General features: G+C 35.7%; 3 protein-coding genes across 16 annotated transcripts in view; 2 read left to right on the top strand and 1 right to left on the bottom strand.

The window, feature by feature from the left end:
* The window catches only part of LOC120627134 (ankyrin repeat and KH domain-containing protein mask), a 78,010-nt gene extending 68,347 nt beyond the window's left edge, over window positions 1-9,663 (top strand). For 8 of the 13 annotated variants that reach the window (XM_039894997.1, XM_039894995.1, XM_039894998.1 and 5 more), the window contains 11 exons: window positions 1,281-1,486; window positions 3,107-3,247; window positions 4,153-4,239; window positions 4,785-4,937; window positions 5,196-5,322; window positions 5,408-5,496; window positions 5,970-6,167; window positions 6,461-6,562; window positions 7,355-7,561; window positions 8,203-8,397; window positions 9,021-9,663. In XM_039894997.1, coding sequence (XP_039750931.1) covers window positions 1,281-1,486; window positions 3,107-3,247; window positions 4,153-4,239; window positions 4,785-4,937; window positions 5,196-5,322; window positions 5,408-5,496; window positions 5,970-6,167; window positions 6,461-6,562; window positions 7,355-7,561; window positions 8,203-8,397; window positions 9,021-9,047 — 1,532 coding nt within the window. In that variant the 3' untranslated portion in view covers window positions 9,048-9,663. The remainder of the gene's footprint in view (window positions 1-1,280; window positions 1,487-3,106; window positions 3,248-4,152; window positions 4,240-4,784; window positions 4,938-5,195; window positions 5,323-5,407; window positions 5,497-5,969; window positions 6,168-6,460; window positions 6,563-7,354; window positions 7,562-8,202; window positions 8,398-9,020) is intronic. The other 5 variants (XM_039895002.1, XM_039894991.1, XM_039894994.1 and 2 more) reach the window with 5 other exon arrangements.
* Window positions 9,664-11,309: 1,646 nt separating this feature from the next.
* On the bottom strand, window positions 11,310-19,164 carry LOC120626891 (alpha-2-macroglobulin receptor-associated protein). 2 transcript variants are annotated; one of them, XM_039894676.1, is made up of 7 exons: window positions 18,749-19,164; window positions 17,930-18,142; window positions 15,981-16,191; window positions 14,848-15,012; window positions 13,396-13,493; window positions 12,457-12,516; window positions 11,310-11,569 (listed from the first exon to the last, which is right to left on the bottom strand). In XM_039894676.1, the coding sequence occupies exons 1-7, from the start codon at window positions 18,926-18,928 to the stop codon at window positions 11,438-11,440; spliced, it is 1,059 nt and encodes a 352-aa protein (XP_039750610.1). In that variant the 5' UTR covers window positions 18,929-19,164; the 3' UTR covers window positions 11,310-11,437. The 2 variants fall into 2 exon arrangements, with proteins under 2 accessions (XP_039750610.1, XP_039750609.1); XM_039894675.1 differs by having other exon boundaries at window positions 12,427-12,516; window positions 18,749-19,163.
* A 907-nt stretch (window positions 19,165-20,071) lies between these two features.
* Window positions 20,072-25,933, top strand: part of LOC120626734 (E3 ubiquitin-protein ligase RNF19B-like) — a 92,953-nt gene continuing 87,091 nt past the window's right edge. The window contains exon 1 of the mRNA XM_039894397.1: window positions 20,072-20,672. Coding sequence (XP_039750331.1) covers window positions 20,549-20,672 — 124 coding nt within the window. The 5' untranslated portion in view covers window positions 20,072-20,548. The remainder of the gene's footprint in view (window positions 20,673-25,933) is intronic.

Raw genomic sequence — 25,933 nt, 5'->3', positions numbered from 1 at the left:
ATAAGACCACAGACCACAGATACATGATATCTTAATAATTAATTATTAATAATAGTGTGACATTAAATCATAATTCTATAAATAATTGAATTGTAAATCAAAATTATTCTTATGTTTTAAGTTGACAAATTCTAATATTTTGTTTTTTTAATTCTAAGTTGACATAATTTAATGTTTAAATCAATTGCAATAATTAGAATTTAATTTGTATATAATAATTTAAATTCATTAAAGTAATAAAAATAATTTCGACAAATTTTATCGCAATTAACCCGGCGGGGCGTCATGTCTCTTATGTATGTACATGAAGCAATTAATAAACAAATTATGGATTATTAGTAATTCAATCCATTACCGTCTATTTAGCGTAATAAAGCGAAATATTTTTGTAGCGATACCTTGGCTCTTGTAAAATTTGTGTCTTGGATGTTATACTAAATCGGCGGTAATGGCTCTATAGAATAGTGAGTACAAATCTGCCTGAACGCAGGCAAAGCATAATCTTTGTGCGCGTAATGACTTTTATTACACACGTTTATCATTTATCTTAAAATCCATTGACAGCAGCTATATTCTACGAGTTACATACATACATTAATGCGCAGTCTAATTTTTACTCTCACAATCGTAGAGTCGTTTTTGACTATCGATTCGCTGTAGCGTCAAAATAGAATTAACCTAGATAACTAAAAGACACCATGAAAATATGCTGTTAGATATTGTATAGAAGCAGGCGTTACTTTGCGGAAATCCATGATATAATAATAATTTTGATAATATATCCTGTTAGAGGCACAGATTAGGTAACACTGTTTTTATATTAAAAGATCGCATGCTATAGAATTACAGCTTTAAAACAAGTTGAATAAAGATTTTGAACAAACATTTTCAAATTAACATTTCTTATTGGATTTGTCGATTAACATTATCATTTTTATAATCTTTTATTACCTACACTTGGAGGAATTATCAATTTTTTTTAATTGAAAATGCATATAAAAATTTTGGAACCGGCAGGATTTGAACCTGCAACTCTCTGGCAATCGCGACCTGAGCGATTTATCCAATTAAGCTACGGCTCTCCTACCGTCGATGCCGAAATCAGTATACCTGATATATGCCTTTCACAGAGAGTTGCAGGAGTCAAATCCTGTCGGTTCCGAAAATTTTTATATGCGTTTCCAATTTATAAAACATTAACATTTATTTAAATCCGTTAACCTTGGCACTCAAGCCGGCGGGAAAAGCAACATTTCTATTAATGAATCGTTAATTTTCAGCTATAATCCTGCCGGAAAAGCGTGTACCAACCACCCCCATCGCTGCCACATCGAGCGTCGCAACTTCCAGCAGCGGTGTGCTCAAGAGCGCCGCGACCTCGCTGTCGTACACGGGCGCCATAGTAGGCGGCGCCCGCAGCCACACCTTCGCCGCAAAGCTAACCGCCACGCCGCCCGTGGACACCAAGCCGCGTCCCGTGCCGCAGGTGAGCTACAACCACTACAGAGAACACTACTAGTAAAGTGACATAAACCCGTCACACACACTGGGACAAAGCTCAAGGATTTCTCTCTCGAAAGAAGAAATAAAATAACGTCAGAATAGTTTTATTTTTGCAATACCAGATGGTAAGTGGACTTTGGGGTAGTGTTTGTCGTATGTCCACTTACAAATCTCGGTCAATTATTACTATAAACAAACTATTCCGTCGCTATGCCACTATTAATAAGATGGGAAAAGTTGATGACTTTTACAATAACTTCTCTATTTTTCGTCTTAGGCATTCGAGAGATGAAAACAAAACCTTGCGACACAATAATTCTCTCTTTATGAAAAATCATTTCGTACGTATACAATCTATTACAGACGGCCGATTTATCTAGTAGTGACGGCCAATTGGCTCAGTGGTCAGTGACCCTGCTATCTGAGTCTAAAATTCAATTTCCTACTAATAGCGCGTTGAACTTGAAAGTTTTTTAGTGTCTGGGCGTTTATAGAAATAGTACTTATCTGTATCTGCATAGTATAAGTATTTATTTATATTTATTAGTTATCTTACACAGAATAAAGAATATACAGAATCCTCATTCGTCCATTATTGCATGCAGTGCATTGGGTCCAAAAACAGAGAAGACGTCCCGTACACGTCTCATTACACACCCGCGGAATGTTGTTAACTCCAGAACTTTTGCCATTTTTCTAAACCGTCAACTGCTAAATTAATGAAGTTAGTAACCGTCTGTTCGAAAAACACTACTAAAGTGGTGTGGTTTTTGATTCTCCAATATTAGGTTGTTACACGGGTTCTGTATGTTCATAATTCTGTTTAATGTGTGTATGGTCGTTTTTTTTTTTTTTTTTAATCTTTATTTATTTGGGACTTTTATCCCTTAAGTAACTAGTAAACAAAAAACCTAATAATTATATTAATATAAGGGAAATGTAACAGATAAAATCTGTTATTGGTGCCTATGCACAAATATCTCAACAACAGACCTGAAACCTTCTGTGGTCGGTTGAGAGAGAAGGCTCGTTAGAGCACCCACGTCAAATCTGTTGATTTTGTACCGCCGCATAACATCTAGTCGCTCCAAATTGTATCTGCTACATTCCACCAGTACATGCTGGACATCATCCATGTGTATGGTCGTAATATATTTATTTATTAATTTTTTATTTATTTTTATTTTATTTATTTATTACACAAAATAGTATTTTAAAATTAGTATTTTTCGCATCCTTGAAACTCACATGAGTTTATTTGTACGCTGCACAATCCTCTAAAATCTAATAAGTTTAAATATATACAATATCATATTTTAACCATTAAAAAGCAATACAGTATACAGTAGGTAGCACACCAATAAATCCAGTGAAGGTAATTCTGTACTGCGAGCCATCGCGTCGCTCAGTAGATAGGTACGAGCGACCGGTTTGTCGCTGCCCCGAATGCAAACATTATACAGATGTATTACTATGTGTTTTATGTTTAATTTTTTCATGGTAATATTATGTTTAGAATGCGTTTGACGTTACTCACCGTCACTGAATTTCTCAATCTATTAGTAAAGAGGTATATATGTATAAGACGCATGGTGTCGCACAGGTGGTGCCGAGCAGCGGCAACGTGTCCAGCACCGGGGGCGGTGCGTCGCCGATGAAGGCGCGCGAGTCTCCGCCTTCGCACGTGCTGCATAAGCTTGAGGACGAACCGCGAGTGCCGCGACCGCATCAAGACGCGCTACAGGTATTGTATTGTTTTAAGTACTTCTTCTTTTTATTCGTTTTGGGATTTTCGTTCGGTCGGCTTCAAACACTCGCACCTTGAAACCTATTACGAGTGTTGGATAGAAGCAGGCGTTGCTTTGCAGAAATCCATAATATATTATGAAAATTAAGCTTAACTTGCTATACTCCGCGAGCAGCAGGAGAATCTGTATGGTGTAATTTATAATTACTTCAATCCGTATACTCCACACCAAACAGATCCTCGGCAATGTACGCTATACGCACGTTTCGCACCGAAACCGGAGCATCCTCAGAAGATATTGACTTTACCGTGAATAATTGTTAAGTGACCTTAAGTGAACTTAAATAAAGGAGTATTAAATATTAATTATATAGGATTTAATATAACCTTAGCCCGTTACCATCTTTGACTGTATGATACGTCAGGTGAGATTGCGGTCAAGTACTAATATGTTGCGGAATAAATAAGGCTATCAAATGTAACAAAAAGTATATAATAGATATAATAAAAGTTAAGTCGACCGTTATTGTTGCGATTGTCGTTTCAGTCAATGGTCTTCTCGCGAAAAAACTCTTACAAACTACACTTTAACAAGCCTTCGCTTGGTTGTTGGATTAAGGGTCGGCTACAGAAGGCAGTAGTCCTTGAAACGGTGCGTGAGCAGGTTCCTCACTCTGGAGCCCTGACGGTTTTTGCTTGGGCATACAAAAGCTCCGCAAGCGGAGAAATTTGATGTTTTTTTTTGTAAATTTTTCATAGTGCTGTTCTTATTTATATAATTTAACATTGATGAATTTCAATTAAAAATATAATAAATAGATAAATATTCAATCCGTATTTTTAACAGACATTATGTGTTAAAATATTTTAAGTTACTTACATTATATTTTCTTTGTTATCAGCTAAGCCCAGACAATTCAAGCACATGGAGTAATGAAGACATCCCAGTGAATACCTCTTCAGCTTTACATATTAATACTACGCCGCAGGTATTTTTATGAATATATTATTTCCTATAAAAGACTATTTTATACAGCTAAACATACAAATACACAAATTTCTTTAAAGTTTTGTACCTACAAAAAATATGGAACTCTACCTAGATTGAATCTCACTATGAATACCATGTTTTAATTTTGGAGACGTTAAAAGTACTTCCGGATATATAAGTCATACAATATTACTTATACAACGACCAACTATTCCTTCGACATCCGAAATAAACGTCATATCAACCCATTTCCGGCACACTACTGGGCACAGGTCTCCTCCCACGATGAGAAAGTTTTAAGTCGTAGAGTGGACACCACACGCCTTTGAGAACATTATGGAGAACTCTCAGGCTCACAGTTTTCCTCATGATGTTTGCCTTCACCATTGAAGTAAGTGATATTTAAATGGTCAAAACGCACGTAACTTTAAAACTCCTCGCGTGGTTACTGGGTCACGGATACGCTCTCGCAAGCAACCGCAACGCTATTTATATAGCTTGTGTTAACTTCAGCTTGGTATACAAATGTTTATTTATTTAAAGCAGGTAAACACGAGCTCGTGTGCGGGCGGCAATACCAGTGCGGGCGGCAGCGGAGGTGGCGCGCAGGAGTACTCCCTGTTCAAAGACCTGTCCATCGGAGCCGCCGCTGTCTGGGGCTCCGCGGAACACAACGTGGACCCTCTGCCACCACAGGTACGTGGCGTCACTAGAAATAGCCGATGTAATGTGGAACAAAATGAAAATGCACTATAGAGCATGTGGTGAAATAAATAAAAACAAATACAATATAGAGAGATCTCCTTGCTTCTATTATTCTTTGATATTTTCAAAAAGATCTTTTGACATGAAGGTGATTGAAGAATTGTTAACATAATAAGACATGTAAGGAAAAGTGGGTGTGTCTAACGTATTACTGACTGAAGAAGTCTATAATGTGCTATTTGTACACAGGTGGATGCGAGCAAAGCCCCGGGGTACCGCGGCGGCGGAGGTTGCTCACCTTGCTCTCGGACCTCCTCTCACGGTTCCACGCCACCGCCCCCACCTCCCCCGCCGTACCACCATCCGATGCCCATCGGTAAGTCTTAGTCATGAATAAAAACTTTGCAGTTTCCTCATGTTACCCATAGAAGAATTATTGATTAAAGTGTATTTTTGTACAGGAAATTCCGTGAATTCCATGGATATGAGTGGATTGGCTCGGAATGGACCTATCTACCAAGACAACTCCAGAAATGGACACAGCATGATGGTATGTATTTTATTAATTTTGACAACATAATGTTCTTGCAATAAAGAGTAAAAAAATTTAAATAAATAAATAAACATACAACGACAATACACACTTCTAGCGCCAAAGTAAGCGTAGCTCATTTTATGGGTACTAAGATGACTGATACTTTTTATGAATAACATACATAAATACTTATAATATACAGATAAACACCCAGGCACTGAAAAACATCCATATTCATCACAAAAACATTTTCCAGTTGTGGGAATCGAAACCACGGCCTTGTACTCAGAAAGCAGGGTCGCTTCTCACTGCGCTTTCCGGCTGTCAAGTAAAATATTGAACAAAGATAAAGTTTTCTTCAAAAATACTTTTAAATAATACTACAACCGTAGCTCCATATTTGAAGGCAATTTGTTGGAAAACTAAATAACTAAGTAACTAATTATGCCAACGGAAGAGTGGTTGTAATTTGGTATGACGTCTTACAGCAGCAAGTGGGCATGTCAGGCGGAGTGTCGGGCGTGTCGATGGGTCTCGGCTACGTGGGCGTGGAGGGGGTGTCTCGCCTCAACCCCCGCGCGCCCGATTTCGCCCAGCGGCACCCGATGATGCAGCAACAGCAGCAGCAGCAGCAGCAACAACAGCAGCAGCAGCAGCAACAACAACAGCATAAACACGCCGCACAGGTATTTAGTTTAAGTTATCTAATTCTCTCTTAAAACGCTTCTTTAGGGGTTCGTACCAAAATCATAGCTATTGAAAATTGGAACTTTATTTTTATCGGTTATTTAAAAATTTTGGGATTTATAGTGCTATTTCATCCAAGTATAAGTAAAAACACTTTTAAAAAAATATTAATTCGAAATTTTATTAGTAATGAACTCGATAACTTCTTAAATGCATCAAATATTGCAAAAAAAAATAATTACATACTGAAATAATGTGTCATGACATTAATATGTACGTTTTCTTATCACAGCAGATGTTCGGAGCAAGCAATAGCGCCGCTAACCTGAGCTCCCTGCTCGTGTCGTACCAGCAGAGTGCACCCAAGATGCCGCCACCACATATGCCCTATCAGGTTAATATAATATATACATGTGGTTTTCTGTTTATTCCATTTAAATAATTCAATAAATTCTTAGGCTCATGTTACTTTTATACGTCCTTTTGCGTACAAAGAAACGGGAAAATGTGTCTTAACTAACTAGGCCTTTAGGCTAGAACTTTAGAAACAGTTCCTGAAATTAACGGGTTGGCATTTTCTCGTCTACTTTTAAATATCATATTGCAGTATGGATTGATAAATAATTCCCGTAAAGTTTACTTCATAAATTCTATATTTTTTAATGATAATGTGTTAAACAGTCTGTATTTATGTATATATTTCTAGTTTTGTGAAGCCATATTGGGCTGACTTTCATTAATGCTTTGATTTATTAATTTTAAAACATAATAATATTTTGTACTTTAATTTATAAAAATACTCACAAAATCGCCTTTGAAATTTGATGCTACCTAAGAATATTGCGATTAAAATGGGTCGAGAAACAGACTCCAAAATTCGAGCATCTAACGCAGAAAGGTCAGTTAACTGGGGCATCTCCTCAGACATGACTGGTACCATCTCCTTCAGACTATGATGAAGGGCATAATTGAGGGAAAGAGAAGCGTCGGTAGAAGAAGAATGTCGTGGCTTAGATACATTCGAGAATGGACTGTGTTAGCCAACGTAACAGCACCTTTTTGTATGGCAAAAAATAGGAAAATATATGCAAGATTGCTAACCTCATATTGTGGAAAGGTACCAGAAGAAGAAAACATTAGTTATCTAGCTTTGATGCAATTGACGAGCGTTACTAAATGTATACAGGGTATGGAATTGCAGTCGCTGTTGGAGCGCGGCGTGGGCATGAGCGTGAACTCTGTGAACATGGGCGGCGTGGGTGGCGTGGGCTGGGGCGACGAGGAGGAGCGCAAGCCGCGGCCCATCGGCACGGAGCGCGCCTGGAAGCTCACCGCGCCCGACGACTGGCACCACGCGCACCACCAGCACCGCACCGACCACGACAGATACCAGGTAACGTATCGGGGTGGGGGTGTAAGCGGCGAAGTGCGTGCAGTTTGGCAATCCATAATTATTGGTATAATCCATTGATATGATACATGTGTTAACAAAAATACTGTAATACTTTCAACAAAGTTATCACTAAATTACTTATGAGGTGTGTAACTGTTACACTCTAGCTTTAGGTCTAAGTTCATGAATGTTGTTATAACCATCACGTCGCAATGATAGAGACAATCTTACAATATTGGAGACATACAGATAGGCCTGCGTAAATACAGATTCTTTTAAGTTAAGAATAACCAGCAAGCAATATTGATTGTTTAAAAAAGCGGTGATAAGGATTTTACTTCACTAGAGACCTGCTTTCGGGGCCAGAATTCAATCCCCGGCACACAACTCTTAACTTCAGAGTTATGGGCTTTTAAAATCAATATAATATCACTTGATTTAACGATGATAGAAAACGTCATGACGTAACGCATGTATGCAATTTTTTATAAAGCTTGTGTAGTCTTACCAACACAACAAGCCAGCGTGGTGGACTACGACCTTAACCCTTTTAAAACTGAGACCGGTGCCTGTATTATGCCGTTAATAGGTTGATAATAATGACGGTGAATGATGATTGATTTTATGTTTCCGCATCGCAGCAACAAGGCGTGCAGGGCATGGGTGTGAACGTGGGCATGGGCGCGGACGGCGCGTACGGCGCAGGCGGCAACGGCGGCGCGGCCACGGCGGCGGCGCTGTCCATGATCCACACCCTGCCGCTGCACTACCTGCCGCCCGCCGAGCACCACCACTGGGACCAGCAGCACGCGCCGCACCACGCCACCGACAAACAGGTACGTGCGCGCGCACACGTACACCCGCACATACACGCACGTATAGTCACTCACATCATTTAGTCACGCATTCATTCAGTCACACATGCACCATTATCATAACATTGCAATAGAGCCCGTCGAAGTCACTACTACCGACAAGCGGCATTGCTATGCAGTGATATGAGGCTTAACACCTACACCTCGGACGGAAGTGTTCCTTACACGCCCGGCTAAGTGTTACCATGTTTATCATAAATAGGCAATAATTTTCATCTTGCCATTGTTGATTCGTCCATTATAACTTTAAATTTTTTACGGGATGTGATACAACATATACAGCATAATCTACTGACGTACATTAATAATACTATGTTGTACTTTTACGTTTGTAGCTATGTCGAAGCATATAAACCCATTACTGACGACTTAGCGTAACCGACAAACTACTATTTAACAGGAGTTGAAGAAACGGTTATATATTTCACAAACTTAATAAACGTTTTCTTTTTTATTTTTATCGACAAAATTTTTGTAAAACAAAACTTGGAGACATATATTTATTGTATAACATTTCGTCTGTTATACGAAGTCTGCGGTAATGGCTCCATTACAACTTACTAACTGCACGTTTCCTTCCACAGCAGGCCTGGAGCAAGTGGAGCCACTAGGGCGGCGCGGCGCCGCTTGCTATCCCACGAGGATTATATATAATTGTAACCCTTGGAAAATGGTGTAGATACTAGTGAGAAAGATTATATTATACAGATTATCTATATACATAATAGAGAAATGTCCTATCAAGAAGAACTACTTATGTACCGACTGGTGTGATTCAACGACTCCTGCGAGGGAGGCACGAGAGCCTTAGTTGGTTGGCACCGCCGCGGTCGGTCGCAGCTGCCAGTAGCGCTTGTTGGAATGTGATTCCGGAGCCTATGTTCGCGAGGCGTCGCGCCCTGTTCATATTTTACACTATTATAATACTGCATAATACGATATTGATTCCGACGAGTGGAGCGATGATAAATGTGTATTGATAAATCCGCTTGTAAAGATTAAATATCATATATTGATGCACTGTAACCACTGGTGTTTTTAATAATACCACCTGTTTCATTATTATTTTTTTTTCAATGATTCTTTATTATTATTTTTTATTTTATTAGGTTTATTTGGGTAATGTGTATATTTATAAGTAAATTATTACCGAGGACTCGCTGTCTCGAATATGATTAAAGCAGCATATGCGGTAAGTTCTAGGCAAATAAACCGTTATTAAAATTGTTCAGTGTGTTCTTGAATAGGGCCTTCTCAGTTTGCTATCCTTGAAACTGCCTTTCCACAAACGATATGCGAAGATGCGAACTTTTAAATCATTTCGATTTCATACTTCAGCTCATTGAATCACTAGAAATATTTCGACTACAACTTAAGCATATATTGTGAAGAGGTATTTATAAGAGTTTAACATTGTTATGCATTGTTAACATCCCAGCTAGGGATGGCGCAACTACATCCGTATATATATAATTTTTTTTTATACTAATTGTGACTAAGACATGCTAAGAAACAAGCCTTAGCGTATATGATTGATGACTAGGGAAAGAAAAATAACAATTGAAAAAAAATAATGTAAACGCTTTTACGATATAAACAGATATTCCCTTAAACAAAAACTTGTGGTTTCTATCTACCTCAATAAAACGTTCGTAAATTTTGCTATTTATTTATTGAAAATAAAAACGAGATTCGTTTATTACAAAAAAAAAGTTGTATACAAATAACATTATAATTTCGCTGTTATCACATAACAAGTGTTACATAGGAATTATTATGTATTGTTTTAATATAATGAATGATAATAATTATATATTAATTTCCTAATAATTAAAACAGTTAATCAAATTTGTATATTTAAAAGTTTTTATTAAAATTCACATCTTCCAACTAACTCTTTGGAGAAAAACAGGCTATAATAAAATTATTTACTAAAAGTAGTTACTCTTAGCTGCTTTCTTATAATCGATTTTATGGTTACATTAAAGATCCATAATTTTTTTTAATCATGGTATGTTTTGATATCACCTCCATATATCATTTAATTTAACAACAAAAATAATCTACTTAGAATCGAAACTGGGACAATTCTTGGGAAAATATTACCATTAGTACCACGCCTTGTGGAGGCCGAATTCCATCCATTCCATTGATTCACTTACATTGAAGGGAAAATTAGAATTTGATTCTTATGCCTACTAAATGCTTGTGCGTTCCTTTCAGACTAACTCCTACAAATAATTAACGACAAAACAAATTTGATTGGATTGGATTTATTTACTTTAAAGTCTTAAGTTCTGTGCTATTACCCTTTTTTGCACACAAATGTTCCGCTAGCTTGCCTAAGAACGAAGAATATGATCCGACAACTTCTAACTTATGATAAAGTAGGTAAGACCAAACCAAATTGGCAGCGTCCGTTGTAGCATGCAAATAAACAACCAATAGCAAGGCGCCTTTTTAACACGAGTCGTGTGATTGGTCGCTGGTAAGATGCAAAGGAGGATAAGGGACATTTTTCGCCCATGAGCTGCTTTGTGTGTTATTAATATTATTTAACTCTAAAAATCATAACGAACATAAATATTTAAACATCTCAAAAGTTAATGCTTGGAATTTGGGGCGCATAGTTGATTTGTACGGGACTAAAATACAACAAAACACTTTTAAGGCTTCTTAAGAGCAGAATCATAGTGAGACGAAATTAATTTGGTTCATGTAGCGCTTAAAATAAGAACTTGACAGAAACAATGACAAAAATGTACAAAAGGCGAAACACTCTACTGGAGTATTAATTGCTTTGACTTGCTTCATCACCACGTAAATCTATTGATAAACAAAATAATTATCTTGAATTAACTTGCATATAATTATTTTTTTTTTTGTTATTGCGTGACATGAGAAAAATGTCTCTTAGTAACCCTCCACCTTTGCACGCCACCTCAGACGCGCCGCGATGGTTTAGCTATACTATGATCTAAGTATCTTGGTATCTACACATCTACAACTCCGTGTGTCGCGCCATGATACGTCCTTCGATGTCTGCGTGCATCTTCTCGACCTTGCGCGAGTGCTTCTTTATCATCTGCTGCTGATCCGCAAATTGGTCCATCTTGTCACCGGCCGCTGCCACCTGGCACAGAAATACATTGTGTGTATACTGGAACCTTGGTGCAACCTTTTTTTTACAGTAGCTTTAAAGATTTGCTCAATCGAGGCGTTCTCGAATATGGTTATACTTGATCATCGGATTAAAATGGATCTTAATTGCTTTGATGTAAAGCTCAAATTCCCTAGATCGGGCTTTTTATCAGTGTAGTCAAAATCAGTATTACAGGATTATAATACGATGATTAACATTCAGTCTATTTTACTTTGACGATATAGTTTGATATGCGGAAACGAGCGAGCAAATCTTTGGCTAATTTTCAGTACCGTAATATTCGATGCGTGTAGCTCAAATATGATTGAAGCTGAGCCAATCATTATCCTAACTAATATTATAAATGCGGAAGTGTATTTGTTTGTTTGTTTGTCTCTCTAAAAGCAGCCGAATGACGTGATTTTTGGTTAGTTGAAAGAACACTAAATAGTTGTTCCTAGAAAAACATCACAAGACTGGTTGATAGAAATATGCGTATTTTTGCCTTTGAGAACATTATGGAGAACTCTCAGGCATGCAGGTTTTCTCACGATATTTTCAGCATTGGCCTAGCAGTATCGTTCATTCCCAGGTCACGTCACAATGCCAGCCGACATTTAGAAACTTGGTGTTGTCAAGTCCACTTTCCCGTGCCCCGTAAAGCTTTTAAATCGTCGATCTTAGTTATTATCCCTAACATGTGACCACTGATAGAACCCGCCATTATGCATCGGAGTTGTGGGTGGGGAGGAGGCATGTATCCAGAGTTAAAAGACTTAAAATAAGATGATAGAATTAAACGAGTCAGCTCCAATGTAATGAAAACTAAAATAAAAATAAAAAATAACCTTGCTACGATGCTTGTCAAAGTTGCTTACGTGATCGGCGTGTAGAGTGCGTAACTTCAACAGGCGAGACTCGTAGTGCTTCAGCTCCACCTAAAATAATAGCATGTACATCAAAACATGGTATAAAATACTAAAGAATGATTAATGGAGAACGAGAATGCAAAACTTATGCCAAATTAACTAATATTTTTGTAATGTACATCTGTAACTGACTTAGTATACGTTTTGGCTAGCTATAAGTATACTAAGGATATAAATAAATGCCTACTATAATTGCAGACTAAGTATGTACTAATATTATAAACGGAAAATTTATTTGTTTGTTTGTTACTTATGGCTCAATCAATAAAACAATCTTGATGCAAACTGGCATCCTGGAGACAGAATAAAAAGTTAAAGGTATCCTATATACGGATTACAGGATATCCTTACGTCCATTCGGGAACCATTGAAAATACTGGTATATATTGTAAAACGGAAATCATTTTTTTTCTAATAATGGTTATAAAGAAAAATAGCAAAAAGCTCTCGAACTGTAGTTCTTTGCATTGCAAACTAACAACTTTTGTTCTACGACTTTTTTTTAACTCTATAGTTTATGAAATATTCAATATCTTACATAGATAGACTACTTGTTACTCTGTAATGTATCGTCAGCAACAGCGCGTCTATCGTAACGACAACGAAACAACGACTCTATCGTGCGGTCACTGACCCGACTACGCGACGTTGTCGAATCACAATCACAGTGTAATGTCACTTTACAGAAAATACATGAAATTATTAATATTTTGCATCAAATAAATTATTACTGAACTTTGAAAAGTCGTAGAACGTTAGTTTTTATGATGAGTTTTTATGGAACTAAAAGTCCGAGAGCATTTGTGTAATTTATTTTTAACCGTGTATAAACAATATGAGAAAAAAAATAGTTTTAAACTAACTAAAAACACGGTATGAAGATCTTACCTTCAAAGATTCAAGTTCATCAACAGTGAAATTAGCAGCTGCGGCCATTTTCCAAAGTCCTTGCACTTTTGGCTCTATGAACTCCCTGTTAGTGGGACCTGTAAATAAAAAGATTATGAAGATTCAGCTAGAAAACAAACAGAAGCCCTATATGTTGATATAATGCTGATTAATATTATAAATATGAAAGTGCGTTTGTTTATTTGTTCTTCCTACAAGTAATAAGCAAACAATCGACTGGATATTTGCATATACTTACGTAGTTGAAGACGTAGGACCAAGGCTAATAATAGTCCTGGAAAACTCACAAATAATGAACATCCAAAGTGGTCGAACCTTGAATGAAATAGATGTAAATAAAACACGTTAAGGTGTTCAGAAGTGTACTATTACCAAAAATTTAATTAAAATTAAAATTTAACGTATTTTAATTAGGCCTAATATAAGCACTTTTGAAATGTCAAGTCTGTCTGTTTGTAGTGACTCTACCACCGATTAGAAAGGCAGATTCTACCGAGAAGAAGCCGGCAAGAAACACAGCAGTTGCTCTTTTCCAACATCGTTTTACAATTTAACAATCTTTGTTCTATCTTGTGTGAGATGAAAGCGGAGCGGCTTGCTTCCAGGCAACTTTGTCATTAAATGCATCAATAGTATAGTAACCTCGATGTATTAAATATGTTTATATGTTTTAACATTCTTTAGACTTATGTAATGGTAAATCTAATATTACCTTCGGTATTATGTTATAAATGCATATAGGTACTCAGCCCCACAAAAGTTTTCTGCACTGTTCTAAAGTAAAATAGGTAAATTTCTTAAGATAAAGATTTTGTGTATATATAAATTGCAAATTATACTTTTAAATATTATTTCTCGCAAGAACGCTCGCCAGGTGTAAAGCTATCTGCCTAAAATTAGGATTTTGTTATTGATAACACAAAACTGAGGTACTTTCAATTCACAATATACTTGATATACGGAAATAACAAGTGCAGATATTTACGAAGTTCAAGCGGTACAAAATAGATAAGAAGCGGTGATAGCCAAGTGGTTAAGGCTTCGGCTTTCCTTTCGTGGCGACCGAGTTCGATCCCCGGCACGGACTACTTAATTTTCGGAGTTATGTGCGTTTCTAGTTCAAGCAATATAAATATCACTTGTTTTAAGCGGTGAAGAAAAACACCGTAAGGGCAACTGCATGCCCGAGAGTTCTCCATAATGTTCTAAAAGGCGTGTGAAGTCTATCAATACGTACTTTGCCAGCGTGGCAAACCCTTCTCAGGAGACCCTATAGTGGGTCGGTAATGTATTGTTGATGATGATACATAACGACACTATGAAAATAAATACCCTTAGAACACAAATAAAAATATGTTTCTTATAATACACGAACAATAAATTATTAGATAAATACAATATTTTAGTGTTTCTTGTCAATTTGCCTATTACCTTTGGCAGATATCCTTTGCAGGCGATCATATCCGTCGCGCAGACTCCTGTGTTTCTCTCTCACCAAGTTGGCCTTGTCCAAGTAGTCCTTGCTCAGGTTATCTCCGTTGTCTTTCTCGGGATTAATCTCATTAAACTTGTCCAATTCCTCGTCATTTACAGCATCTGAGAGAAAAGGTATGTGGATAAAAAAACCTGCAGTTTGGTAACGGTAGATTAGAATACATTCCTCCCTCTCCCCTTTCACCCGCGGGGGTGTCATACGAGATGACCCAGCAAATATAACAGAGACCGGAAATATACAGTGTAGTTAAATAAAAAGTTACTTTCATCTTAAATTCCCATGAAAGAATAGATAAAAGCATCTCTGAGTTGAGAGAGAAGTGGTTGAAGTGGTGTAGCCAAGTGGGTAGGAGCTCTACTTCACTTTTGGGGGGCCGAGTTTTGAGAGAGTTGGGATTCAAAATACGCACCTGTAACTTTTAAAAGTTATGTGCGTTTTAAGTAATTAAAATATCACCTGCTTCAAAGGTGACATACCTGGACATGCCGAGTGTCAATTGGATGTCAGGTGGAGTCCACCAATTGATACTCGGCATGCGTGGCGGATCTTGGGAAATTATAACCAGTAGTGTGTTAACATGTGCGATGATTGTCTACCCATATTCTCATCTAATCTCACAGAAATAGGAAGAGAAAATGGTAGACATAATTATCCAGTGGCAGCATGTTAGACTTAATCTCTATACAAAATCAGTCCAATACAATCAATACATATACTTAATAGTACACATCGCTCTCTAGCCCCAAAGTGAGCGTAGGTTGTGTTATGGGTACTAAGATGACTGATGAATATTTTTATGAGTAATATATATAAATAATTATCATATACAAGTAAACACTCAACACTGAACAACTTTCATGCTAATCACACAAACATTTACCAGTTGTGTTAGTCAACTCAGAAAGCAGGGTTGCTGCCCACTGCACCAATCGGCCGTTAAACAATTATTTATGATATTAGTATGGAGTAGTTTCATTATTATTTCATTACTTTTAAGACCAACTTGGTAAATACACCTGTTATAATTAATATGATGCCAAAGAAACAAAGTCATGTTAAAACAACATACTTTTATACTCGTCTTTCGATGTAGCCTCCATGTTGACCAGTAAATCGTAGTACTGGTCTATTTTGTCCTGGTGATGCGTGAACTCTTCCCTCAGAGCCGCCAGTTCTTCACTGGTGAATCCGGATGCTTCAGCTTTGGCCCACAGCATGTTGAGCTTTTTGTCTTTGAATAAGCTCTTGTTTATATATCCCTCCATTGCTTCATTGTAAGCCTTTGAAAATAAATTTGTAAAAATATAATGTTCTCATTATTTACTGTGTAAGCACAAACAATTATACAAAATTGCATCTCATAACATGGTGTAATTTTGTATAATTGTTTTAATTTTTAAAAACAGCCAAATTAAACTGTTTAATTATAATTACTGCAGTCTTTAGTATGTTTTGACATATAAAAAATGGCCTCAAAAATTATAATTGTTTTGCTTTATGCAACTTTGCCATTCTGGATAAGGGCAATATTTTATATTTTAAAGAAACATTGTAATGCCAATTTACTATGATGTGTTGAATAATATTCTCTCTCTCTACGTAGTGTTGCTCATTGCTGAGGGTCGTGACCTTCCATTTACAACCTTTTGGACGATTTTGTGCCTTTTTGTAAGAATAATATTATACAGGGTTAAACAAAAAATAACAGAAAGCTCCCAGCATATAGTTGTTAACACAGTGGCGTGCACTGAGTTTCTTACCAGGATATGCATACACCAGTAAAATTGCATAAAACGGCACAAATTCTCCTCCTATACGAGTTATATATCAACATTGATATATAACTCGTATAAGTGATTTTGTGCATGTATGTAGTGCACGCCACTGTGTTAACATAAACACCAACAAACTTTGTTCTATGACTTCTGTTACTCAATAGTTTGTGAAATATTCAATATTTAATATTTTACATTGACACTCAACAAGTATAACATCAAGTATAACATCGGCAAGAGCGCGCGAACCACGACTCTTACGTCCGCTAGCAGTGGTTTGGCAACAGGGGCATGGATTTGGTTTCACTGTGTAATGTCACTTTACATAAATAACATGATTATTTAATTTTTTTGTATGAAATAAAAAACATAATGATAGGAACTACAAGGCTGAGAGCATTTATTTAACCCTGTATTCTTACAATTTTGAAATGAAAGGAAGGTATGTAACCACTAAAGGCTAACCAAAGAAACAGCAGAAAAATTACACAAAATTGGTAATTTTGTATGGGAATTGCCCATTTAGATAACTTCCAATAGATTGAGTTGTTTAGGTTACACAAAGTTCACAAAGTCTGTTAACAATATTATTAATTTTTTAAAGGTTAACTTTCTCATTTTATAGATTGTGTCTGAGTATACCCAAACAACGCAATTAAAGTTGTTATCAGTAAAATTTAAGAAAAATTACTCTTCGTGAGATTTGTTCACTAACAATAGTATTTTTCATGTATTCAAATACTCTATATCTAATTGCTATTCATCTTGCCACACACTACAACTGCTCAGGATATTCAATTGTGTAGTATTTGTTAAACATCAAACATCAAACGTGTATTTAACACACACTATGTTTTTGTGGCTAGTACAGAAATGCCAGCATGTTTAGAGCGGCTTGGCACAATGCAGCTTTCATTCAAGTTCCTGGTTTTCCACAAGCACTATTGAAGCAACATTGATTAATAAGCTAAATGTTATGAGCAAAACTCAGCAGTTGTTCATTTCACTAGAAAACTTGACTACATATTGTATGTGCAGTTATTTATCTAAATGTTATAGTCAATTTTAACATTTGGCTGGATTTTTTAATGGTGGTATTTTTGTAACATTTGTTGGAGCAAAGTAAATCTGAGGCAATTTAGCTTGTTGTTTGTGGCCTTATATTTCCTTAAATTAGGATGTTCAATAATACAAACTATTCAGCTTTATAACTTTATAATAATATTTAAGATGATTATCTTACTGGATCCTGCTTCTGTCTGCCCAAAGATGAATCCTCAAAATGTTCCCGCAGACCATAGTTGCTCATAATAGTGGTTAGCTTGCGGCGCAGGTCGGCTTCACGCAGGCCTTCCTTATCGCCACCCTCACTTTTCACCCTTTTGTATGTTATCTCTTCTTTATCTTGGATCATTAGATCACTATACAGGGATTTTAGTTTTGGCTCTGTTAGTCGCTGCAAACAGAATATGTAATAATTAATTTTTATATTTAAACCCTTCATGTTTGAAATTGGAAAAAAAGTAGGCTGTCATTACCCTGTATAGTATACTCACTCACTATAGTTGTAATTATAATAGTATTGTTCAAACACAATAGTACGTAGAACGCTATTTATTGTAAACACTGGTGATTACATATTGAAATACACAAAGCTAGTTCATCCACAATGTGTTGCTTCCGACGCTGCCAATGCTCAACTGATGCCCGCTCTATTGTAGCGGCCATATTTTGAATGTAAATGTCCACAATCTAGTCAGTACTGTACATCCTGCATAAAAGTACTTTCGAGCAAAGCTACAAGATATTGTTGAGATTTAAGCATCTGAGTATAAACTAAACTGTCCATTGTTTATGGGGCACACCAGTGAAGAATTAGATATTTAGCTGGAATGTTTACACCGTAATGTAAAATGTAGTGTATAGTGTGTTATAAATAATTCAAAATAGGGTGAGATTTTAAAACATGCATTGCATTGTATGACTAGCATTTTATTTCCTTTTACCAAAATTGACGCAAAGGTTCACACAACAGTAAATTATTAGATATTAACAACTTTACCTGTTGTGCCTTCAGCCAAACCAAATTCAACTTATTCATCCTGAATGGCTTTTCCAGGGTCCTGAAATCAATGTCGCCTTTCTTCTTTTCATTGGCAGTACGACTATATTTATTTTCAGATAAAACAGAAGTAGCTAGTAAAGTTATAACAACCATTCGAATAATTTGGTGTAACGACATTGTTTTGCTTATGATTTCAATTCTTGTATATGGCTTTCATCGGTTACAAACTGAGCACAATGCACAAATGACTATTCAGTACAAACTAAAAGCAGTTATCCAAATCGAGCACATAGAAAAGGCGTGAGGAGACTGTTTGTTAAAGCCAGAAATAACATGAAAATTCCTTTTGTTTTGATTAGAATTTAAAAATTCAAGTCATCAAAATTTAGACAGGGTTGAAAAACATCGATAATTTGTGTGACATTATTATTTCGATATATCGATAAACAAGTCAAGTACCTAAAGGTTAAAATACGATTTCCAATCAATGTTTTCAGAAAATTCTCTTAACCAGTATTTCCAAATCTCACGGTAGTGAGATTTCAAATTCCTAGTCGTAAAATAGTGGATTTTATCATTGCTATCACTGCTGGAAAAAAATACTTTCTATTTTTATTCGTACAACTATTCAATTTAATCAAATGGTATTTCTCTAAACTTATACAAACTCAAGAGATCTTTTTATTTACATAATAAACAAAATTGATAATAATGAATGGTTAATTAAAGCGGTAATATTATAGGGGGGTAAGGCTTTAGCTTCGTTTTCGGAGGACCGAGTTAGATTCCCGGCACGCACTATGCACTTTTACGCATTTTTAATTGAAGCAATTACCTATCATTTGATTTTACTGTGAAGTCAATACATCGTGAGGAAACTTGTATGCCTGAGAGCTCCATATAATATTCTTAAGGACTTGTGAAGTGACGTGTGTGGTGGACTGCGGCAAAACCCTACTTATTCTGAGAGGAGCCCCGTGCCTTGTTGTGGACCGGTACTAGGTTGATGATGAATGGTTAATTCAAAGTTCATACAATTTTATCGATAAATCTACTAAGTTGCATATTTAAATTTTTTTTGTTTTTGATAAGGTTGGAAACCCCTGCCTTAAAGATAAGCAGATTCAAAATGATCGCAAGCATGTCACGATTCACTATCTGTCGCATTGACATTGCCAGGACACTCGACTAACGGGCGCAGTCTTGCCACAGAGTATTGTACATTGTAATTTTATGTGAGTTTCAGTGTTTATTGTTTTACTCTATGATTCGTCACTTCTCGTAATCGTAACTCGTTGTCGTTAGTCGTTGGTTGAGCTGTTGCGCTCGGCGTAGGCTGCGCTCGGGCTGGCGTACTACGAACTTTTAAGTTTATTTTTTAAATGTTAATCATCTTTGATATCTTGAACCTAAGAACTTTTTAGTTTCATTGCCTAGATTAATTATAAACTATTAACAATTGTGATAATAGCAGCGGTAAGCCTACCTACCTACAAATAAGTAAAACGGGATGCTGGCTGCTGCTAAAAAGTGCATCTGAAATTATTGTGGACGTGCACCGTGCACGATTTCGTCTCCCGAGCCTGACCATCGCCACTTTCTCTCGTGGTGCGCTTTAACTCAACTCTGTGAACTGTTACTCAACACTTGTGAAAGGAGTTCTAAAAATTCTGTACCTCTACGTGATTCCGATTCAGATGGCTCGTAAAATTGTAACGGTTTAGTCTCTTTGATGGCTGCCGTGTTAACATCGGTTTAACTTGTGTTCAAAGTTAGTGTGATGTATATTGTGTCGTGATGGTAGAACGTGAAGGAATGCGGCGCGGGGGCTGCGGCTGGGGCGGCGGATTCTTAGGACGCTGGTCCTTACGCCGATTGCTTCTGGACAGCCCTTTAGTGGGCCGGAGGCTAGCGCATTCAGGTATGTTTCTATGTTACCTTTACTTATTTGAAGAAAACAAAAGCAGCCTTTGCCATATGTTTGCTGAACCTTGAGATTGCAGAAAACAAGAGAAAAAAAATCTTAAAGGAACAATTATTTCTTGTACATTTTGAAAAGTTGTCTTTTTACATTTTGAAAAGTTTATGTGGACTTACAAGGTTACAAAAGCTGTAAAAAACTTCTTATTTGAATGTAGGGATGCATTATTATTGTGAAGGTGAGATTCATACTTAAAGTTTAGTATGGGTACCTTTTTAAATATGAACTAGCAATATAAACATTTTGTGTTACAACATTTTTATAATATTATTCTTTTATTATCATTGTATATTTGAGATTATTTATAATATTTATGTGTTCAGTATGCATAAAAAACAATTAGGTTATGAGCTTAATATGCTGCCATCGTCCTAACACCTTTATCCCACAAACATTATAGGCTGCATCATCACATAACACCCGTTGAGATTGCAGTCAAGGGCTGACAAAGAAGAAAAAAACATGTTTTACACTGTACAAAGTTTTTAATGTAACATTTTTGTTATTAGAATTATTTCTTTCAGCATAGGGGCATTGATTGAAAACTATGGAGCCTATGCAGGTTTACTCAGGATATTTTTTTTTGATTCTTTTGTATATTTAAGTAAACACTAAACAAATTGATGAAAACTTTGAATTTGTATTTTTGCTTAAAAAAATAAATAATAAACAACTTTTTATCAGAATGTCTTGTTTAGTATGTTGAAGAAGTTAACTCCAGTTTACAATGCAACTTACTAATATGTATACTCACAATATTAAATTAACTCAACAGTGTTGAGCTGTTAGGAAATAATAATACTTAATTGCTTTTCATAATGTTGCAATGTAATTTATCCTAATTGCAATCAACAATTACTGTAATGAGTATGATATTGAAAAGTATCATATTTAATTTTTTAGTAAGTATACTTATTCAAACATCAAATATTTGCAATAAAAAAATGGAATATTAAGCCACCTACGTAACATCTTAGGTAACAATAGAGTTAAAACGCAATTTACTTATCTGACAATAACCTTCTTCTTTTTTCTAAAATCATCATATTATGATCTGAATGGATTGCACTGTTGTGAAATCTCATGACTATAAAGAGTTGGTTATTGTTAAATATAATATGAATGGATATAATTTCCAACCCATTATATTGGAAACTTAAAAAGAAAATAATCTTATGGGAATAATAAAATCAGGTAGGTACTTAAAATTGTAAGCCTAAAATATATTTATATCAATGTAGTAAAAAAGTATTAATGTATATTATTCTTATTAATATTTTCATCAGTCATCTTAGTTACCATAACACAAGTTTTGCTTACTTTGAGCTAAATGATTTCTGAATTTTTATAGAATTTTTGTTGTAAAAAAAATGCTAACTATAGGTGTTAACATACTGTTAAAATATTGCAAGAAATTTTAATTTAAGTTTGATTGAGTTGAAAGTTCATTTTTTTAGGATAAATATTAAAAACCTATAAAATAGTTCATGCAGTTTTAGGCAAGCGGAAAAGACAACATTAATAATATAATAATGTTTGCAATCATTGAACCTAAGTTATACTTCCTTTTTTGACCGCTCATCATCACTAAACTTATGTGAAATTGCAGTGCTAATTGGTCATTGAACAATCAAAAAAAAGAAAAAAACAATTATTTTAATTGCAGTTAAATTTTTATGACCATAACCAATTGTAAGGCATTGAAACAATAAGGTCTCCAATCAAATAGGTCATTGCCGTCAATAAACAAACTGCACATGAATTGAATCTCTATAATTTAGTGTATAAGGTTGTAATTGCAGTAAAATGTTTTAACAATTGTGCTAAATATAGAATAGTACTGACCTATAACAATATTAGTCAATGCTTCCTGTCAAAAATAAATCCTTGTTAACATTTTATTTCATTCAGTAAAGTTTTAACTTCTGCAAATGGGGAAATTGGCATAGTTTATAGACATTTATCTATAAATAATAATGTTTATAAAATTCTAATATTTTTTATCTTTAAATAATAATGTAAAGCAAATAAATTTTTATCACTTAATTACCTAAACTACTTTGAGTGACTTGAAATTATTACTGAATTAGAATAGAATTTTGTGCGTATTTGTTGAACATCTGCATTTGCAAGGAACATCTCCATTTGCCTAGTTTTGGAGTTAGAGTGCTGAAACATTATGTAGTGACAGGAACTGGGGATATAATTTAACCTGTGGACTTGTCATATGCAAACATTGTTTTTGGAAACTGTAGGCAATACAGAAGGATTTTCACTTTTGTTGTAGAATCTGTTTAAGAACCTTCTACATATCTCTTTGCCTTTGAAATATTCACTTCTGATTTGATACCACTTTCTTTTGGTTCTTCTGGGCTTCTTTGGGGGTTCTTTTGGTTGATAGCAGGTTTATCCAAGATAGTGCTAACATACCTACTATATGTTATTTTAGTAAATAATAAATAATAATAAAATAAATAAATAAGTTACTAGGATTCTGACTAGGGGAACCCCATACGTATTGTGCTTTGGCTTATTCGAATTATGTTGTAAAAACAATAAATGAGGTCACATGCTTCTAGGCCTTAATGTTAGAATCATTGTCAATGCAGGTTGGTAGACTAGGATAAGTATCATTATAAAAATCAAGTTATGCAATGGATGCCAAACATTCATAATATCAAAACCCATCATACCATATTAAAGGGTCAAAGCATCTTAGGTGCATTATTTATTTGTTTTGACAATAGTAACCTATTCAATCAATGGTTGTGTTACACTTACTAGGTTTTGAGGTATTAAAATCTTCATTATTGTAATCTTTTTTAGTAGGTTACCTTTAAAGTAGGTTGATTTACAATTGGGTGGGCATATATATAGGTCTTTTGTAGGGAGTTTCAAAGTCAGCAATCTTGTGCTGCTTGCATACACTTTATCAAGCACAATGCTCCAACTTTTTCACAGAGTCACTCAAAGTAGGGTAGTTAAGTGATAAAAAATTACTTTATTTACTTTATAGTCAAATTATTAATAATAATAGAAAAACATTAATTCTTCCATGTAAAACTAGCTATAAGTCTAATCCGTGTTATGAAGAAATCATTTCTCATTATTGTTTCCCAAAGAACAATGGCTGATATCTTATTGCTGTGTCAATTTACGAAATACCATACCATATGTGAGAGCAAAATGAAAACAATAGCACTGAGCATCAACAATATTCAGATATCCCATCCTGTTAAAAATTGTTGTCTCTGTAGAAAAGAATTGGGTATTAATTATGTTGTAGACAGTTTATTGTTATTTTGAAACCTAAGTTATGTGCAAATGCAGAGCTAAAAATTACTAGGTGTCTTTTACTCAAGTTTCCTTTATTAATAAATAAATAAACTATGACAATACACACATCACCATCTAGTCCCAAAGTAAGCGTAGCTTGTGGTATGAGATGGTATGTGGTATGGGATAACTGATTAATGGTGTTATGAATAATATACATAAATACTTATAAAATATAGATAAACTGGGTGTTTATATTTTACATCACTGAAAAACATTAATGGTACATCACACAAAAATTGTCCAGTTGTGGGGATCAAACCCACAGCCTTAGACGCAGAAAGCAGAGTCGCTGCCCACTGTATCAATCGGTCAATGTTTATTCGGTCACCCTGCTTGCTTTTACAATTCGGCCATAGTTTTTTTATTGTTATCCTCATCATCGTCACTAAATAATAGCCCACTGCTGGCAAACTTCCTCTCTCAGTGGAGAATGCTTTTCAATGCTTACTTCTGCTGCACTCTTCTAATGAGACTTACTTGTTGTTATGTTATTAACTACCAATTTTATGATAGTTGTTTTTTTTTGTGAATAATGATCAAGTTAAGGTGCTCTCCAATATAACAAATGGGGTAAAGGGAAAGTAAGATTTTTACCCATCCAGTTGCCAACTTAATTAAAAAGCAATCAATTGATGTGCAAGGTTGCAATTAAGGCAAACTACAATCATAGCTTTATGCAGGCCACTTAAAACATAATAATCCGTGATTTGAAATAAAAACAAATAAAGTTAAGTTGCGCTCATATACTGCGATAATCATGTATAATTCATACAACAATTAAGTACATTGCTGGTGTCACACAGTACCTTAACCCAATTGCTGTAAGGTTGTTGTAACAGTTTAATGAGGTGCATTACTTTCAACTCTGCAAGGTTGAAGATGATACAGACTAAAATCATTAATACTGTTTGTATTAAAGGGTATTGAGCAATCCTCTATTTACACGTGCGTATGCGCAATCAAAAGTTAATCCATTCATTTGAATGTTAGCTATATAGACTTTTTGTTCGAATGTTGCAACACTACCAGGTTGAAAAACTATTCAAATTCAAAGTTCATGACCAGCCTGTTAGTACCTCATAAATTTAAATACAAAATTCAAAAAAAGGCACAGACCTTATTCGCGTCTCAAAACAACAAACAAGTTTCCATGACCATTTTCGGCCACGGTGGTCAATCTCCAGAGAGATTCCAACACAAGTGTGTGCGCAAACACAGGTGCAGTCCCTATTCCCTCACTCTCCGTAGTCCGATGGGACGGCACCTCCGAAATTACCGGAAAGGGATCAGGCGTAGGACCGACAGTTTAACTTTCTCTCTCTGAGGTACGGGGGTGAATCACCGCAAAATCCCAAACTCTTATCTGGTACTAAGAATTTCTTAAAAGGAAAACCCAATACCCATTGGCCCAACTGGGTTTAGGTTTCAAAGAAGAGAGGTATTAGATTATAAAACCTTGTATAAAACATAGTGTGTTCGTAGTTTTATTACGTTCTCGGTTCTAATATTTGAAAGGTGCTAGTGACGTAGTAGATTAGTAGCGCTAGAAGTTTGAGTATGATACTGACTATTTTAGTCAATTAGTCTTAGTGTAACTTTTTGAAAAGCGGCGATAGCCTAGTAGTGGGTCGCATTTCGGCTTCACTTTCCGATTTCGAACCTCGGCATGCACCTCCAACTTTCTTAGTTATGTGCGTTTTAAGCAATCAATACCTTGCTTTAAAGTGGAAGGAAAACATCGTAAGGAAAACCTACATGCCTTAGAGTTCTCATTCTCAATGGCCCAGTGCGGGGCCAGCGTAGTGGACTGCGGCCTAAACCCTTCTCATTGTGAGAAGAGACCTGTTGCTTCTAGTGGGCCG

This window comes from Pararge aegeria, chromosome 10, assembly GCF_905163445.1.
Source record: "Pararge aegeria chromosome 10, ilParAegt1.1, whole genome shotgun sequence".
In the NCBI taxonomy this organism is placed as follows: Eukaryota; Metazoa; Arthropoda; class Insecta; order Lepidoptera; family Nymphalidae; genus Pararge; species Pararge aegeria.
This window is presented reverse-complemented; position numbering and strand designations above follow the sequence as displayed.

Excerpts from the sequence above, each read along its gene's own strand:
- LOC120626891 (XM_039894675.1), bottom strand. The coding sequence starts at position 18,928 with ATGTCGTTACACCAAATTATTCGAATGGTTGTTATAACTTTACTAGCT. Across the intron at positions 18,143-18,748 it reads TTTGGCTGAAGGCACAACAG|CGACTAACAGAGCCAAAACT; the intron begins GTAAAGTTGTTA and ends TTCTGTTTGCAG. Across the intron at positions 16,192-17,929 it reads GCAGACAGAAGCAGGATCCA|GCTTACAATGAAGCAATGGA; the intron begins GTAAGATAATCA and ends TTATTTTCAAAG.